Source organism: Pinus tabuliformis, chromosome Q, assembly GCF_031772625.1.
Source record: "Pinus tabuliformis cultivar Carrire ecotype Pingquan chromosome Q, CPIR1, whole genome shotgun sequence".
NCBI classification, from domain to species: domain Eukaryota; kingdom Viridiplantae; phylum Streptophyta; class Pinopsida; order Pinales; family Pinaceae; genus Pinus; species Pinus tabuliformis.
In genome coordinates, this window is record NC_142296.1 from 479,603,267 (window position 1) to 479,620,357 (window position 17,091).

The 17,091-nt window shown below is 39.8% G+C and overlaps 1 protein-coding gene across 3 annotated transcripts in view; it reads right to left on the minus strand.

The window, feature by feature from the left end:
• LOC149220267 (uncharacterized) overlaps positions 1 to 17,091 on the minus strand; it is a 519,697-nt gene that overhangs the window by 261,538 nt on the left and 241,068 nt on the right. For 2 of the 3 annotated variants that reach the window (XM_089384737.1, XM_089384736.1), the window contains exons 5-6: positions 8,150 to 8,265; positions 7,779 to 7,877 (exon numbers count right to left, since the gene is read on the minus strand). In XM_089384737.1, coding sequence (XP_089240863.1) covers positions 7,779 to 7,877; positions 8,150 to 8,265 — 215 coding nt within the window. The remainder of the gene's footprint in view (positions 1 to 7,778; positions 7,878 to 8,149; positions 8,266 to 17,091) is intronic. The other variant, XM_089384738.1, reaches the window with a different exon arrangement.

The following is a 17,091-nucleotide window of genomic DNA, read 5'->3' on the forward strand; positions in this document are numbered from 1 at the left end:
TTTTCCGGGGACATTAATCCAAAAATAATGGTGTCATATGGTGTGTTTGTTTCTGTTTCTTTTTAGTTGTTGATCTGTAATATGTTGAGCATGCACTAGTGTTTATTTTCAGTGTTTACATTGTAAATAACTTGTTAAGGAAAATAACAAGTAGGTAGGAATAAATCAAATAAAGTGCATGGAGGGTTTCTAACTAAGTAAACTTAGAAACTTCAACATATTATGCAGAGGTGTTGGAGTAAAGTTTTGTGTTTTCAGGTGCCATAACCATTGGAAAAAATTCTAGCAAGCGGGCTAATTTCTTCAAGGTCTAAAGCCTAAGGGTTTGTTCTCTAAACCCTAAGATTCCTCATTGTTTTGCTACAACAAGATAAACTCTTCATGGCATTGATATAAGACACATTAAATTGACATAAAATTAATCCATAAGTTGCCTAAGTCATTAAGTAACATATTGGATTGGTTGGGCATGTTACCGTTCAAACTAGCAAGGGACCTAAAAGGGGTTCCTATGAGGAAAAATGCTAGGTCAACGGCAACGATGGAGACTTAGCACAATGTCACCACAACTAAGACTCCCTACTCTTTACGGACTTTCACCGATGGGAGGAGACCTGGTAGTTAGGAAGTCACTTATAAAGTATAGATCAATGAAGGGGTGTGAAGTGACCTTAGAAACCCTTTCCCTAGGATAGAATGAAGAGTGGGACTTGCTTGCCTTTTAAGCAAGGGACTTGATTTTCTAGGAGAGGGGATGAGGATTAGAGGGTTGAGGTAGAAGGATAAGACCTATGAAGGAGGTTCTCAAATCCCTAAAATCCTTTTGAGAACTTGGATTCTCGAGTAGTCCTTGATAAATAGGCTTTGGTGAAGAATGGGACCACACGAGGCCAAGTGGACCCAGCCCAGGTTAGGGGATGGATTTAGGCAACCAATGATGTTCTTACCCTGGCCAAGGTGAGGGGAAAGGATCAAACAAGAATTTTCTTCCAAAGATGTCAAATTGATCCTACTAGGTTCTAGCCTTGGGAACACCTAGGCAAAACTTGATCCTAGAGCTAGGGCTTGGGGTATCCGGAGATTCAACCGTCGGAATTGCTTCAAATTTGGAGGAGAGAAAGGGGACCCACCAGCGCAGTTATATCTAGGAGATCGAAGTTTTCCAATGGCTAGTTTCCCAGGAAATTGATGCCCTAGGTGACCTAATGGGGCTAGACCTAGAAAGAAAGGGAAAAAGGTAAAAAGGAGGGTTAAAGTGATCACCCTTTTGAGGGACCAGTGCCTGATTCACTTGGGGATATGGAGTCAAGGATAATAATGAAGAAGGATTTAGTTTCTTGTTCAAGGAGGCTCCAAAAGTCAACTTCGTCCAATGTTAGAGGAAAGAGAAGAAAAGTGACTTTTAAGCATTTATACTTCATACAAATGGTGCAAGCTTATCAAGATAACATGATCTCTAGGACATTTCATTCATCTAACAATGGCCCATACAAAGAATAAGCTAAATAGACACATAATTCCACATTTCGTACATGCAACAATTAGCCCTAATTATAGCGAAATTCAAATGTATGCAGCAACAAGAAAAATAGCGTTAAATTTGCACTTACAATGTTAGAGAGTATATCCAACCAACATCACATTTGCAAATAAGAAGCTCCAAGATAGAAATAGCCCAAATCCATACATCAAAATTCATCCATCATCCAAAATAATCCTCCAAGGAAAAAATGTGAAGTTCTCTAAAGATAGAGAGATCCCAAGTCAAGTGATGATACAAATGAATCCAACTAACTCCTATTTATACACTAATTAGGAGTTCGATTTAGCTAATGAGCCTACATTAGCCCCTAAAAATAAAATAATGTGCAAATGACCTAACTTTGGTGACAAGCCCACCAAACTAGCTCACAAATGAAAAAGTAAGCCTCTCAAGAGGACAAATAATAATCTATGCATGCCGTAGGGCCCTCTAAGAGGCCTAATGAGATCCATGGGTGCCACAATGAAAAATAGGACCCTCAAAAGCAATGGACAAGGGGTTGGCCCCTTGTAATAACTTGTGGTGCTCCAAATGATTGTGGGGGCACACTAGTGTCCTCATGGGTCTCCAAACAAATCAAAGGTGCCTGCAGGTTGCCCTTAAGGGCTAGGATGATAATGTAAGAGATCCCACATCATCGTACAAGTCATGGATCATCTGCCAAGCGTATGGGGTAGATCTAGGGCCAGTTAGGCATGATGGATTAGGTGCATCCTCCTGTACAATGAGTGAACCACGAGCAATCTCTGAATGGCTATGGAAATACATGAAGTGCAATCTGTTGTTGTAGAGGCCCATGGCTCTCAATGCTCACCCTATATGTGCCAATGTAGCCCTCTGGAGGATTACGACCCCATATAGGGAGACCAAACCCCAAATAGAAACCATCTACAATCTTGCATAAGATCCAATGCGTCCCCTAGGATTCCAGTGCAACAAGTCATTAGAGAAATCGAGAAAATAAGCTTACCTAATCATAGACCACAAGTGGGAACTTCATAATAGCCTGCCCTTCCATAATGGGCTTCGGGATCTACTAATGTCTCCTAAACTCCCAATGGGGTTAACCAAGTACCCTACTAGGTGGTTTCTGCTTCAAAAGGGGATAATGTAGTCAAGGTACATATGTCAAAAGGTGTTGGCATGTGGCAGATAGGTGAATGAGGTAGGGAATGAGAGGGGGCAGCCCTAGGTCACATGCTGGGGCACAAGGGTAGCTAATAAGAGGGAAGCCCTCACTTGGGTTTATAAGGTGTAAGAGAGAGCAATCGTGGTTCATGAGGTGCACTGACCTTGATTTTTCCAGCCTTCTTTATATGCCTTTTTCTTTTTATGATTTTCTTTGATTAACTGCTCAACACTCAAGGGGTTAGAGCATGATGTACAAGATATAGCAGTGAATCCCCCCCTTTAAGGTGGGGCGGTTCATTGCCCACCAGGGGTTGTATATGATGAGGAAGGTTCATAGAACCTGTTGGAACCAGGGTGATGGCCATGATGACGAGGTAGAGCTTCATGTAATGGCTTTTGCCCATGTGCTAAATGTTTTTGTTCCGGCCATCTTTTGCATTTTGTGGTAATTTTCCTGTTGAATGTTCCCATATATGCTCTTGACTTTCTTTTTAGCTACATCAACCTCCGGGCCTCATTCCAAGCCATGACCCAAGGTGTCGACAAGGGGGAGGGGTGAGCTGACCCTATGTGGACCCGATGGAGGAATGTGGACCCAGGTTGGAGAAGTGATGGATGGGGTAATAATGAATGGAAAGAGGGTAATATAAGCAGATAAGGGAGAGGGACCATGCCAACAAAAAATCAAGGTTTCCCATGAAATACCATCCCTGAAACCAAGTGGTCAGTAAAAGAGATCCTACGGGGCTAGAATCCAAGGTTAAGTCCTAAAAAGGGGTCTAGGGGACAGAAGCACAGACCTAGCCCATTCTTCAAAACCTTCTCAAAAAGGATTTGGGTCACTCATATCATTGACTTGTTACACATTAGTGACTCCATTCATATCGGGTCTCCTCCAATCGATGAAAGTCCATAAATAGAAGGGAGCCTTAACTAAGGTGATAGTGGGCTAAGACTTTGTTTGTTGCCCTTGACCTAGCATTTGCCCTTTAGGGATTCCCCTTAGGTCCCCTGCTAGTTTGAGCAGTAACAGAGCACTCATATTTTGGCTTCATTCGTGAAAAATAAGTAACTGCCATCTCTACATAATAAGTCTAATCTAGAACAGTGAATTTTAGCATCATTAAGGACATTTTGCATTTTAAGTACTCCTATGAAATTGAGTAATTTGGGCTTGTTTAATATATTTGGCATTGAATAATTCATTGAGTAATCTACTACTATCATAAAAGTTGGATTATTGCTCATTTGGATAAAGTTGGAACATAAGTAGCATAAGTGTTTTCATTGGTTCTTAGTAATTGAAGGCATTATTTACATTTGTCTTTCCTAAAGTTGTTTAACATTTGGAGAAGTTCTTCATATGCTGAGAGCACTAACACTTGTGGTTTATTGTCAGTTTCAAAGTTTCCAATTTTGCACTTGAATAAATTCACTCCCACAAGCACTTGATCAAGAATTGAATATCATTGAATGTCTCTCGAGCAATTTGTGATATTGGCTAATTGAAAATCTAAGAATCATTGTTTGTTCTTAAGATTGGTGAATCTAGTTACACATCTCTTAATAATTGTCTTGTTAACATTGTTGAGGAATATTGGCTAGGAACATTTAGAATCTCACATTGTCTCATTGGCTAATTATCTAAGTGGATAGGTACTATATTGTCCTTTTTTGTTTCATGGTTAAAATCATCCGTGGATGATATCTTTATCTTGAGCATATTAGTGATCTTTGATTCAAGTAATTGTTAAGTAATCGTATCGTGGATATCTCTTGTTGACACTTGTTAATTTGGCACATACTCTTGTAGTTAAGATTGATTTTCCATTCATCAATTAAGTACTCTTGTCATAAGATAATCAAAACGAAGTACTTAATATAAACAATCTTAACACAAGAAAACACTCATAATATTGCATTAAGCATTATAAGCTAGTCTTGCATTTAATAACTTACCTCCAAGCATAAGCTTGGTTGATAGAAGAATAGGACCACCTTTCTCATCTAGCTTGAGGAGCCTAACACCTCTTTAATAGTTAACACGGTGACCTTGCAGTCGTCAGAGCCATAATCTCTACAACGCCAGAGGCACCGAGTGGTTAGTACCTAAGGGGAGGTATCGTTAATCAAGCCTTTGCTTGCTTCCCCTTGGCCTCTTTCTCACAACCTACTCTAGAAATTAGCTTCAAAATAGTTAAGGGGAAGGATACACCTAGAATAGAAATTTAATCAAAAATTACCAAGATCCTTGCATCACACTTAAGTCTTAGGATTTGCATGGCATATAGGAAAGTTAAACATTCAGGCAGCGGTTGTTCATCCAGTTACTTGGTCTTTAATTGAGATAAAGCAAGAAATGTTGATTTTTGGGTAGCATCGGATGTGCTCTAGCTCCGAAATTTTGTGGAGGGGCTAGAACACATGAGATCTCCAAGACCCAAAAACCATGAAATTCCACCTGGATTGTATTTTATTCAAATAATTAATATTTTTAATGGGGTTCCTATGTCTAAACTTAGGAAGATTAAAATATTAATGGGTATTAATGAAAATATGGGTGAGAAGCTTCTAAGAGACAAAGATCAAGTCTAATTTAATCTTAGTCGTTGATTAGAGATTAGATCACGGTCGTTGATATCTCAACAGGAAAAGTATAAATGAAGGCTTGAGAGTCATTTGGAGATACACCGAGCAAATACTCAGTAACCCAAGGGAAATCAATTCTCAAGAAGTAAGAGTTCAATTTCAGAGGGAGAGTTGCAAGGTGAAGGAAAAGGAGGGTATCAGCATCAGTCAGAGACTGAGGAGGAGGTGATGCAGTACATCAGAGGGACAACTCAGAGAGGCAGCACAACAAGGGACGCAGTCCTCACGCAGAGATGACGCAAAGGTGACACAGTGAAGGTTGGAGGGTCTCTTGGGCATCAGAATTTCTCTGAAGGGTGGAGGAAAATTATCTCAGGTGTTTTCATAAAGGTTTCTCTATGTTCTGCAAATCATTCCTTGTAAAGATATTGTTGCTGAAGAATAATAAATAAGCCCTCATCTGTTGCACCGGTTTTCCCACATTGGGTTTTTCCAGGGACTATTGTCCAAAAACAATTGTGTTGATGTGATTAATTCTTGTGCTTGTATTTCATTTTTTTTTCTCTATGCTATTATGGGACAACTGCAATAGAATTTACTTTGATGTTTACTGAAGGGTTTTATAAATAACTTATTGTGGAAAATAAGTAGGAGAAATAAATCAGTTACTGCAGTAGAATTTCATGTTAGAAATTTTCACAAGAAATTGACTCCACAAGGCACTAGTCTAATATCTAAATCTAATCTAATCTATAAATCTTGCTAGGGTTTTATAAATAACTTATTGTGGAAAATAAGTAGGAGAAATAAATCAGTTACTGCAGTAGAATTTCATGTTAGAAATTTTCACAAGAAATTGACTCCACAAGGCACTAGTCTAATATCTAAATCTAATCTAATCTATAAATCTTGCTAAATCAACCAAGTGGCTAGGCCATTCAATCATGTCTCTCGAACTCCTTGGTTGCCAGCAAGTCTTACATTTCTATCTTCCATAGGGACTACCCCCCATAGCCTGTTGTTGGGAGACAGCTAGAACGAAGAGGTGGGGGATCAAGATGACAGCCCCCAACCTGATTCGTTGTCGCACCGTGCCTCTATAATCTGAGCGACAACATTCCCCTTCCTAAATTGATTGATTCTTGCCCATTTGTCCAAATGCTAGCTACACGCCCCTAAAGGAATCATTCTAGTTCAATTGATATTCACAACTGCTTCTGAGCTTGTGTGCAAACCTATCACATGTTTTCCATCTAACAATGTCCTTGATAGCTTCCAAAATTCCATGGATAAGATTGTAATACATTGCTTTTGACAACACCCTGCAAGATTCAGCGATTTCACCTTCATCGACTTCATGATTTTGCTTGTTGTTAGATTGCTCATCGATGGAACCTTCCACCAACATCCATGGAATATCAATGAAAACTTGTCAACAATTGCTTCGTCAATGGATAATCTAGCGAGAGATGCTCTTGTCCAAAGATTCTTTGTCGATGATGCCTTTTTCGATGACATCCTTCTAATGAGTCATTTGTTGGCAAGTCTCTAGTCTTTATTCCTAATCCCTGTACTATTGCTGGTAACATAATTCCAATTGTGATATTTATGCAAGTGTGGGCCTTGGTAAGCATTTTAGGACCTCTCCCAAAGTCAAATGATAGCTAACAATTCATGTCTCATATTAAGTTAGAGATCTATCTGGTAATGAAATTGTCCAAGATAAGCTAAGATAATTTTATCAATTTGAACAAGTGACGAAAACATAGGTCTATGACACTAAAAAGTACAGCAAGCTACAATAGTAGTATGAGAGTACAAAGGCACTCCTAAGTGTCAAAAAAGGGAGGAAACACTCGTGATGAAATGAAAATAAAATAGTGAGAGGGGGGATAATCCAAGAATGAAAGCCCAAATGTAGAAAAAAAAGTACAGAGGAGTGATCCCAGATATCTTGATGGTTTGGCTTTAGTTCTCCAAACCACCTCATTATGGAAAAACATCATCAGATCATCTCACTTTTTCTGGCCAGGTTTTTTAATTTTGAACAGCAAAATTACCAAAACAAGTCTCAAACCTTCAAAAATGATAAGTCTCCGTCATTGCTAATTCTGACAACTCTAATTTGCACATGTTATTTTCATTTTCTCTTCTCTACTGATTCCTATGATGATAAAGCACCTAAAATTAGCCAAATGCCGGGAAACAGGTCTCAGTGTCAAAAACATGAAATTGATTGTACATCTTTCATATCCATTATGTACATTACTGATCTTGAACCACAATTGTCTACCGAACTTTAAATTGTCATGTTCAGAACTCCTGTCCCTAGTCTAACAATTTAGAGGTATTTAAAAATGCCAGGACTGTAGGAATGAGAAAATCTACATTAGATTTCTGATGTTAGGCTAGAACTATAGAAGTATTCAATAATAATAACACTAACAAATTTATTAAGAATTTAAGACTAATATATATCATACGAATAGAAAACAGATCAAGGCATGTTACTAACTTTATCATGGTGACCTGAAGTGGCCTGGGCTTCTGTGTGTAGTATTTCAGTAGTCAGAACATGAGCTTCCAACTGCTGACATAAATCCTGCATGCCAGTCTAGATAATAGTTAAATTTTAAAATTATAATTCCATGTTTGTAAAATAACGACTGCACTGAAAACCTTCAAATGCTATTGCTACAGAAAAACACTTGAGCCAATATATTCATGAAACATCAACTGGTGTGATTCTTCCTAGGGATTCTTCCTAGTGATGTAACGAGGGCTGGAGGGACCATTAGAGTTAAGAATAGTATAGTAATGTGGCCATGTAACATAAGTTGCACTGGGAAAATAAGGAACATACTATCAAGAAGCAACGATTATCACCTCATTTGACTGCTGCAATCTTCTTATATCATGAAGTGATACAGAACCAGCGGAACCTACAATCCCCAGAGCCTTGATACGCTTAACACCACTGACAAAATCCTCTCCAAATATATCTGCATACACAATAGTTAGGTTAAAAACTGAATCGCATGCAGTTAGAAGGTATATCTCATTATTCACATGCAAGAATCACAAAAAAATTATATAGTTCATTCCTGGAGTATTATCACAAACCAAAAGCCTCATCACTTCTGGTGGCCAGCCCACTACGCTGTCTAGTTGTTATCCATCAAAAGGCCATACCATTCAAATTTCAGGCAGCCCACCAGGCTGTCTAGTAGCTATGAATCAAAATGCCATACTACAATTTCCACCAGCCCCTAGCAGCAACATCACAAACTACTGGCTAACACAAACTCACATAGGTATCTCAAGATCAAAATCAACTAGGCATCAATTCAATGTCAACCATAATGACACATCTGGATTCTGCACAGAAAAAAGTAAGAAGCTTGCACGTCTATCAAGATTCAAGAATATCATTCACTTTATGATGCAGATAACTAACTAGGTGTTACCTCACAAACTAGCATTTTTAGATTAAAGTCCAAAATATTGGTACTAGCCAATGTGTTAATTTTCTAACCCCAGCAACCTGGCTAATTATTTCCTAGCAGATTATTACACAGATCTATTGCATAAAAAGAACAGATAACATTTTAACATGCCAAAAATAGAAAACAGCATTACCAAACTTTCACCAATCTCAAACACATGCACACATAATTTCTGCCCTTCAAAATCTGTTGTTTCATTAACAATAATCTACAGCACACAAGGGCTCTTTTCCTGGGATAATCGCCCACTGAGGAAATACACAAATACAAGGAAACCTGGAAATGATCCAGCTGATCAAAAGATCTGCAGATCTGTCCTTTGATCTTGCCAGCTGATCTAGATCCTTCTCCCTTGCTGTGCCTTGCACTCTTCCTCGAACCCTGCACACATTGATGAAAGTACTTCTTCACCCAATCACTGGGATTTCACTATCTCACTATCTTGTGCTCACTTGATGTATCCTCTCCCTTAGACTAGCTTTCCTTCTATAAGTTTGAGTCATTGACCAAATCCACAAACCTAATCTCTGTTGGAAATTCAAGTGTAATAGTGACTAGCATAATTTCTGATCTTGATAATTACTTGTGAGAATAATTATCATTCTTTTAGCCCCTATTTGATCTTCGTGAAGCAATTATACTTCAGCACTTTTAACCATTCATGTACAAGAAAATAGAGATCACAGTGCACAAGAGACAATACAGAATTTTTACCCTGGGAAAACCCACAAAGGGGGAAAAGCCCCAAATGGAAACCCACCTGCAACCATGCAGAAGCTCCAATGCGTCCCCTTGACCTCCAATACAACAAATCATTAGAGTAATCAAGTAAAAGAGCTTACAAGACATGGGATCAATAGGGCACTTCATGGTGGCATGCCCTTCCATAGTGGTCTTTGGCATGTACAATTGTCTCCAAGCTCAATAAGGAGTTAATCAAGGACCCTATTAGGTGGTTTCAACCTTTAAAGGGGTTGACATATCCATGGTACATTCCTCAAGTGGCAGGTGGCAAATGATATAGTAATGGAATGCAGTGGGGATGAGGGGAAACATCCGGACCACATGTCATGGCACAAGCATAGCTATAATAGGGTAAGCCCACACCTGGGTATATGAGTGTAGGAGGGAGCACATCGCGGTATATGAGTTACCCCGACCCTTGCTTTTCCACCCTTCTTCATTTTGAAGGAAATGTAACTAGGTACAGCCTTCATAAATGTACTTTTGATATTTGTACTTATTCAAGAAAAGAAATATTATTTTTATAATATATGTCAATGAGTTTCTTGCTCATTGAAGTAGGTCTAGCACATGTAAAAGTGCTATAGATGAATCAAAGAGGCAAAAGAATTATGTTGAAGACCTTAAGGGCATGTTACATCATGTATAAATATATATTAAATTCAAAGAGAAAAACCTCCAAGCAATGTCAAGTCTACTCCTATGCTAAGGCACCATCAAGAAGCTCCTTCAAGCATGCTACACCACCATAGAAACTATCCAAAGTCTGCTCAACAAATCGGCCTCCAAACAACCCTCAAAGTCGGCCTACAGACAAGGTGACAAGTTGGCCTTCTAGTCGGCCTAAATGGAGGGACAGACCTCTATATATAGAGGCTATCCACCCCTTTATAAAGAAAAAAAAGGATCTCTGAAATAAGCGAAGACAAGGAGCCAAAATATGAGTGAGACAAGCCGAAGATAAAGAGCCTCTAGTGCAGTGAAGGAGGGAGAAGTCTAAGCGAAGATTGAAGGATTGTTTCAAGGGCAAAAAGCAGTCACACATGCGAGAAAAGGAGGACTTTCTGTAGACATATCAGCAGCAATATAACAGTCCCATACTTCTCGTTGTTTGGGCTTGAAACTTAGGCCTATAAGGCTTCTCATTGGAGCGAAGAAGAGGCTCTCACATACGAAGGAGAAAGGAACCAAATACACCACAAAATCTCCCACACGTGCGAGGTTTAGGGCTGCAGTGCTGCCACATCAAGTCTGCAACTTACATGAAGAAGAAGCTCGATTGGGGAAGAGAAGAAAAGCATCATCCTATGTGGGTAGGTACACTTAGGATCAAGAAGAAACATCTCTTCTAGAACTAGCATAACAGAGCCTACCACCAAGGAGTAGGAGAACGAAGTGCTGGAAAACAAAGTACTGGAAGAAGTGTCGGGGAATAAGGTGCAGAAAGAAGGAAGGACTTGACTTGTGCTTGGAGGATACTCTTCTCAGGGGTCTAGGGTTTGGCATTGATCAATAGAAGCTTCAATAAGAGAAATTCACTCAAGGGTTTCCTCTCAAGAGAAGAGAGGTTTTGGCCCTGGCAGAAAGCCAACTTCGTGTGTTCTTGTTTTTATGTTTTGGTAGCAGTTTGATGAAGTAGCACACATATGCACTAATAATAAGAAGAAGAAGAAGAATAAGCTAATAAGGAAGAGTAAAAATACTCCACAAATTGTTATCAAGTAACGAAGAATCACACTACACTACCTTGCCCTAAGATTCTTCAACATGGTATCAAAGCTAAGGTGACACATCAAAGAAAGGGCAACTCAAGAACACTCATCAAGGAGAAGCATCTACAAAGTTGAAGCATCAAGCCTAGAAGTCTCAATCACTTCAAGGACAAGAAGGGTATGCAATCCCTCATTCATCAAGGAGGTCTACAAAGCTAGAAGAAGAGCCTTACATAAAGGCACCTACAAAGAAGACCAGACTAAAGTAGGACCTACATCAAGCTACAAGTCATCAAGCAAATCTCGTCATCAAACAAGTCCACTTGAAGAAGGCAACCTGAAGAACATCAAGATCCTAGGAAGGCAAGCCATCAAGTCTTCAAGGAGGAAGCAAATTCATTACATCTCAAAATCTATGAAGTAAGTACATGTCCCCTTTTGAATATACATCAATGTCTTTTTGCAAGGAAAGCAATAAATTGGTAGGTACCAATAACTTTCTTGCATGGAAGAAGAGGACTGATCTACTTCTCAAGGAAAATGAACTCCTAGAACATGTCAAAGGGAATATCACTATCCCTGTTAAGGAACAAACTCAAGCCTTAGCCAAGTACAATAAGGATGAGACAAGAGCTCAAAGGATTCTGATAGAATCAATCAAAAACTCTCTCATTCCCTATGTCTCCAAATTTAAGACATCGAAAGAAATTTATGATAAACTAGTAGAGCTATTCTCCGTATCCACAACCGGAGAAGTGATATCTCTGAGGAATGAATTATACAAGATTAAGATAACAAAGGAAGGAATAGCTCCCTACTTCATGAAAATCTCTTAAATGAGAGATCAACTTCAAGAGCTTGGGGAAGTCATGTCTGACAGAGAAATGACCACTATAGTACTCAATGCTCTACATGAGGATTGGGGCAACTTCACATCAAGCATATATGCCAAGAAGGAAGCAACCACTCTTAGTGAAACGTGGTCTCTATGCAGGACAAAGGAAACCAGACTCAAGGCAAAAGAAGATGTGGGATCAAAGGAGCAAGCATTTTCTACCATGGCCAAGAGAAAAGGTAAATTTGGCAAGTTTGGTCCACGAAGAACAAACAACAAAGACATGTCCAAAATCCAATGTTTTGGATGTCAAGAATATGGACACTTCAAAAGGATTTGTCCTAAGCTTAAGAAGGACAACAACAACAAAAGAAAGAGAGAAGAAGCTCACATGACTCAAGAGGTGAAAGAAGAAGAAAAGAAGCAAACGAAGGAAGATCCTTCGGATCTCTACTATCACTAAGACAAACTATTTACTTCTAGTCTTCTTTCAAGTTTTTGAGTAGTATAGGAGCATGTAGGAATATTGCATGGCTAGAACCATCCTCTAGAATCTACAAGCATTATGTACATAGAGTTCTAGATACTCATGAAGATGTAGCATTTATAATAAGAATAAAAATGCATGGGTAGAAATATCCTCTAGAATATAGGAGCATGGCAGATATAGCTCAAGATATTCATGTAGAATAAACATACCTAGTATAAGACCTCATCCACGATGAAAGAAAATTGATCATGATCTTAGAAGACCTCCATCATCAAAAGAAAGGAAACATTTGCAAGGAAAGGGTCTCTAAGATCCTATGATGGAATCTTCAAAAGAAGGTTCATGAACCAAAGCAGATGTCTCATTGGGAATCCCATTCATGGGATTCAAGAAAAGGATGATATACAAGCAAGCTAAGATGAAGTAAGAAGGGCCACACCAAGGACAACCAAATGAAGCTAAGATGATCAAAGGAGAATCAAGATGAGGTATGTATGCATCAAACTTTAGTCATTTGTATATTATTGAGTCATGGGAATAGTTCTATAACATGACCAAATATGAAAGAATCTCTTTCACCAAGAACATGCTCGAAGGCATGTACTACAATGCAATGAAGGTCAACAAAAGAATATGCTCACATAAGGAGTATAAGATTGCTAGCTACAAAGCAAGAAGAAATGTTGACTAGTCTAGTAAACAACCAAGGAAGAAATGCTCTCACAAGAAGCAGAAGATGGTTGACCTATCTACCTAAGAAGGAGCAAATGAAGAAAGAGATCAAGCATGTGAGGAACACCATGATCACCGAGAATCACTATCTGATAAAATACTTTGAAGATATCTCCCGAAAGAAGGCAGGACAACTCTGACAAAGGAAGGAAGGACCCTTGACACCTATGAAGGCCTTGGAGATATGAAAGATGCAGATAACTGATTCTACTCTACGAAGATGTCGTGATGAAGAAGCCATCCAACAAAAGAAAAAGCAATGTTGAAGTAATATCAGGATGAAGTCATGATGGGCTACTAGGTCAAAGCATGTAAACAAGCAAGTACAACAAAGCATCCATGAGAAGAGTATTCTGAAGCATGGACAGATGACAAAAGAGTAGCCAGATGACGAAACTTGATGTATGGCAAGAAAGACACTTTCCACAAAGGAAGCAATGACATGACAAACTAGGAAGGAAAGTGATCGATGGATGGTGCCCTACCTAGAAGAAGTTCGAACAAAGACTTCATGACATCAAAGAAAGGAAGGAAATCAAGCAGCTGAAGAACCCACAAAGAAGAAGTTGTTGACGAAGGAAAGAGTCCCTAGTTAAGAGGGAGATCTGACAAATCCCTGATCACGAGGAAGTTTTGGATCACCCCTGATTACAAAGGAGTGACAATTGTGTTTTTCCATTTCATGGGTCATGCACTAGACCAAGACTAACAGCCATAAGTCTAGATGAAGGCCATGAATGGAAATGTAGACACAAGATAGACACAACATTCTTGTCTTCACTTGCGAAGAAAGAATGGGAGGATTGGGTAATCATCTGACATCTGATACTCTTTGAGGATGTGTAGGGCATCCAAGATAGGAGTAGGCAAGGGGACCGATATTCTTTGAGGGTTGGAAACCCAAGACAAGAATAGTCCTAGAAGGTCATACTCAATGAACACCCGGGTGGGTATGTACCTTGAGAGACAATGATTGAAGGTGTCTATGAATCATAGGTCTCGCCAGCATTGTAGCTCATGTTCCCATGAAGAGATGGAGCTATTAGTCAAGGCCTTGCACTATGACAATGTTGATGGATATGATGCTATGACAGATGGATTCCTAATCTGGTTTCTCTTATGTGAATTCTTCAAAGATTGATAATAGACAAACACCTTGTAATGTTGTATGAATACCTCCCTAGTTAAGAGGGAGTGTTGAAGGAAATGTAACTAAGTTCGGTCCTCATAAATGTACTTTCGATATTTGTACTTATGCAAGAAAAGAAATATTAATTTTATAATATATGTCAATGAGTTTCTTGCTCATTGAAGTAGGTCTAACACATGTCAAAGTGCTATAGGTGAATCAAAGAGTCAAAAGAATTATGTTAAAGACCTTAAGGACATGTTACATCATGTATAAATATATATTAAAGTCAGAGGAAAACCTCCAAGCAAAGTCAAGTCTACTCCTATGCAAAGGCACCATCAAGAAGCTCCTTCAAGCATGCTACACCACCATAGAAACTATCCAAAGTCTGCTCAACAAATCGGCCTCCAAACAACCCTCAAAGTCGGCCTACAAACAAGGTGACAAGTCTGCCTTCTAGTCGGCCTAAATGGAGGGACATACCTCTATATATAGAGGTTGTTCACTCCTCTATAATGCAAAAAAAAGGATCTCTGAAATAAGCGAAGACAAGGAGTCGAAATTAGAGTGAGACAAGCCGAAGATAAAGAGCCTCTAGTGCAGTGAAGGAGGGAGAAGTCTAAGCGAAGATTGAAAGACTGTTTCTAGGGCAAAACGTAGTCACACGTGCGAGAAAAGGAGGGCTTTCTGTAGACATATCAGCAACAATATAACAGTCCCATGCTTCTCATTGTTTGGGGTTGAAACTTAGGCCTATAAGGCCTCTCACTGGAGCAAAGAAGAGACTTTCACATATGAAGGAGAAAGGAACCAAATACACCTTGAAACCTCCCACACGTGCGAGGTTTAGGGTTGTAGTGCTGCCACATCAAGTCTGCAATCTTACATGAAGAAGAAGCTCGATTGGGGAAGAGAAGAAAAGCATCATCCTATGTGAGTAGGTACACTTAGGATCAAGAAGAAACATCTCTTCTAGAACTAGCATAAGAGAGCCTACCACCAAGGAATAGAAGAACGAAGTGCCGAAAGAAAGAGGACGAAGTGTCGAAAAACAAAGTACCGAAAGAAGTGTCATGGAATAAGGTGCAGAAAGAAGGAAGGACTTGACTTGTGCTTGGAGGATACTCTTCTCAGGGGTCTAGGGTTTGCCATTGATCAATAGAAGCTTTAATATGAGAAATTCACTCAAGGGTTTTCCTCTCAAGAGAAGAGAGGTTTTGGCCTTGGCAGAAAGCCAACTTCGTGTGTTCTTGTTTTTATGTTTTGGTAGCAGTTTGATGAAGTACACACATATGCACTAATAAGAAGAAGAAGAATAAGAATAAGCTAATAAGGAAAAGTAAAAATACTCCACAAATTTTTATCAAGTAACGAAGAATCACACTACGCTACTTTGCCCTAAGATTCTTCAACACTTCATATGCCTTTTTGCCTTTGATTGGTTTTTATTCATAACAGCTCGGAGCTCCAGGGGATGAGAGAATGATGTGTCATATATAGTAGTGGATACCCCCTTAGGTTGGGGCAGTTCATCGCCCTCCAGGGGTTGGAATAATCATGGGTTCCTTAATGATGGAGGGGACTCATATAGGGCCCATAGGAACCAGGGTGATGGCCATGGATAAGGGGTAGAGCTCATGTTTGGCTTTTTCCCATGTGCTAAATTTGTATGTCCCAGTCATCTTTTGCATTTTGTGGTACATTTCCTGTTAAGAGTGGACAAATTATGCTTTTGATTTTTGTTGGCTACTTGGGGCCTGACCCAAGTTCAGCAAAGAGTTTAGCCAAGCAAATCCCGGTACTACCGGCCCTTTCGGCAACAGTCCGCGGTGCGCGAACTGAGGTCTCACCCGAGGTAGTATGGGAGGGTGTTGGAACCAGGTTTTCACACCCTAGAGATGTCTTGATGAAGTCTGGGGAGTTCGCGAACCGATCCTGCGCACTTGCGTTGCTCCGCGCAGTCGTCTGTCCTTCGCGACTTGGGCCACTCCTTCCGCGCAGCTCTGTAAAGGGCGCGACGAGGTGTTGTCTAGATCTTTTATCCTTACTGTGCTTATTATTATAGATCTTAACTTAATTGCATATACCCAATGTTCTGCGCACAATCATAAAACCGTAAAGGGATGCATAAACATAACAGGAGCATAAACACACAATATTTCAGAATCAACTTATCTTTTATTAATCCTCTGTTCAAATACAATCCCAACTCCGCCTTGCGCACTCAGCTGCAGGGGTCCGCGCACACAGCTACAGAATCTACCAGGCCTCTGCACACATAGCTGCAGAGCCTCTCCCTACTACTACAACCCAAAACTCAAACTCACAGACTCAAAGCGACTTCCTCATCCCAAAAGAATATATGACTTAAGACTAAGACTGACTTTTACACTTAGAGCCTCGCTCTATTTATACAATCCCATGGTCCACAGACCATGGGTAGGCCGACACATTCTATATTAAATTACATTATTTTAGGGCGGACAACCCTAGACTCTCGCGCTCCGCGCCCGCATTTTGTAGGGTCTTTACATTACATTGACCAAAACTCGGGCTTTAAGCCCCAAAAACATGCTATGGGGGGATCCGCTGCCCAACAGGCCCCCAACACAATCATCGTGACTCGTCCCGAGTCACTCAGCTGGTGCAGTGATCTTCGCGCGGAGTCCATCCAGCA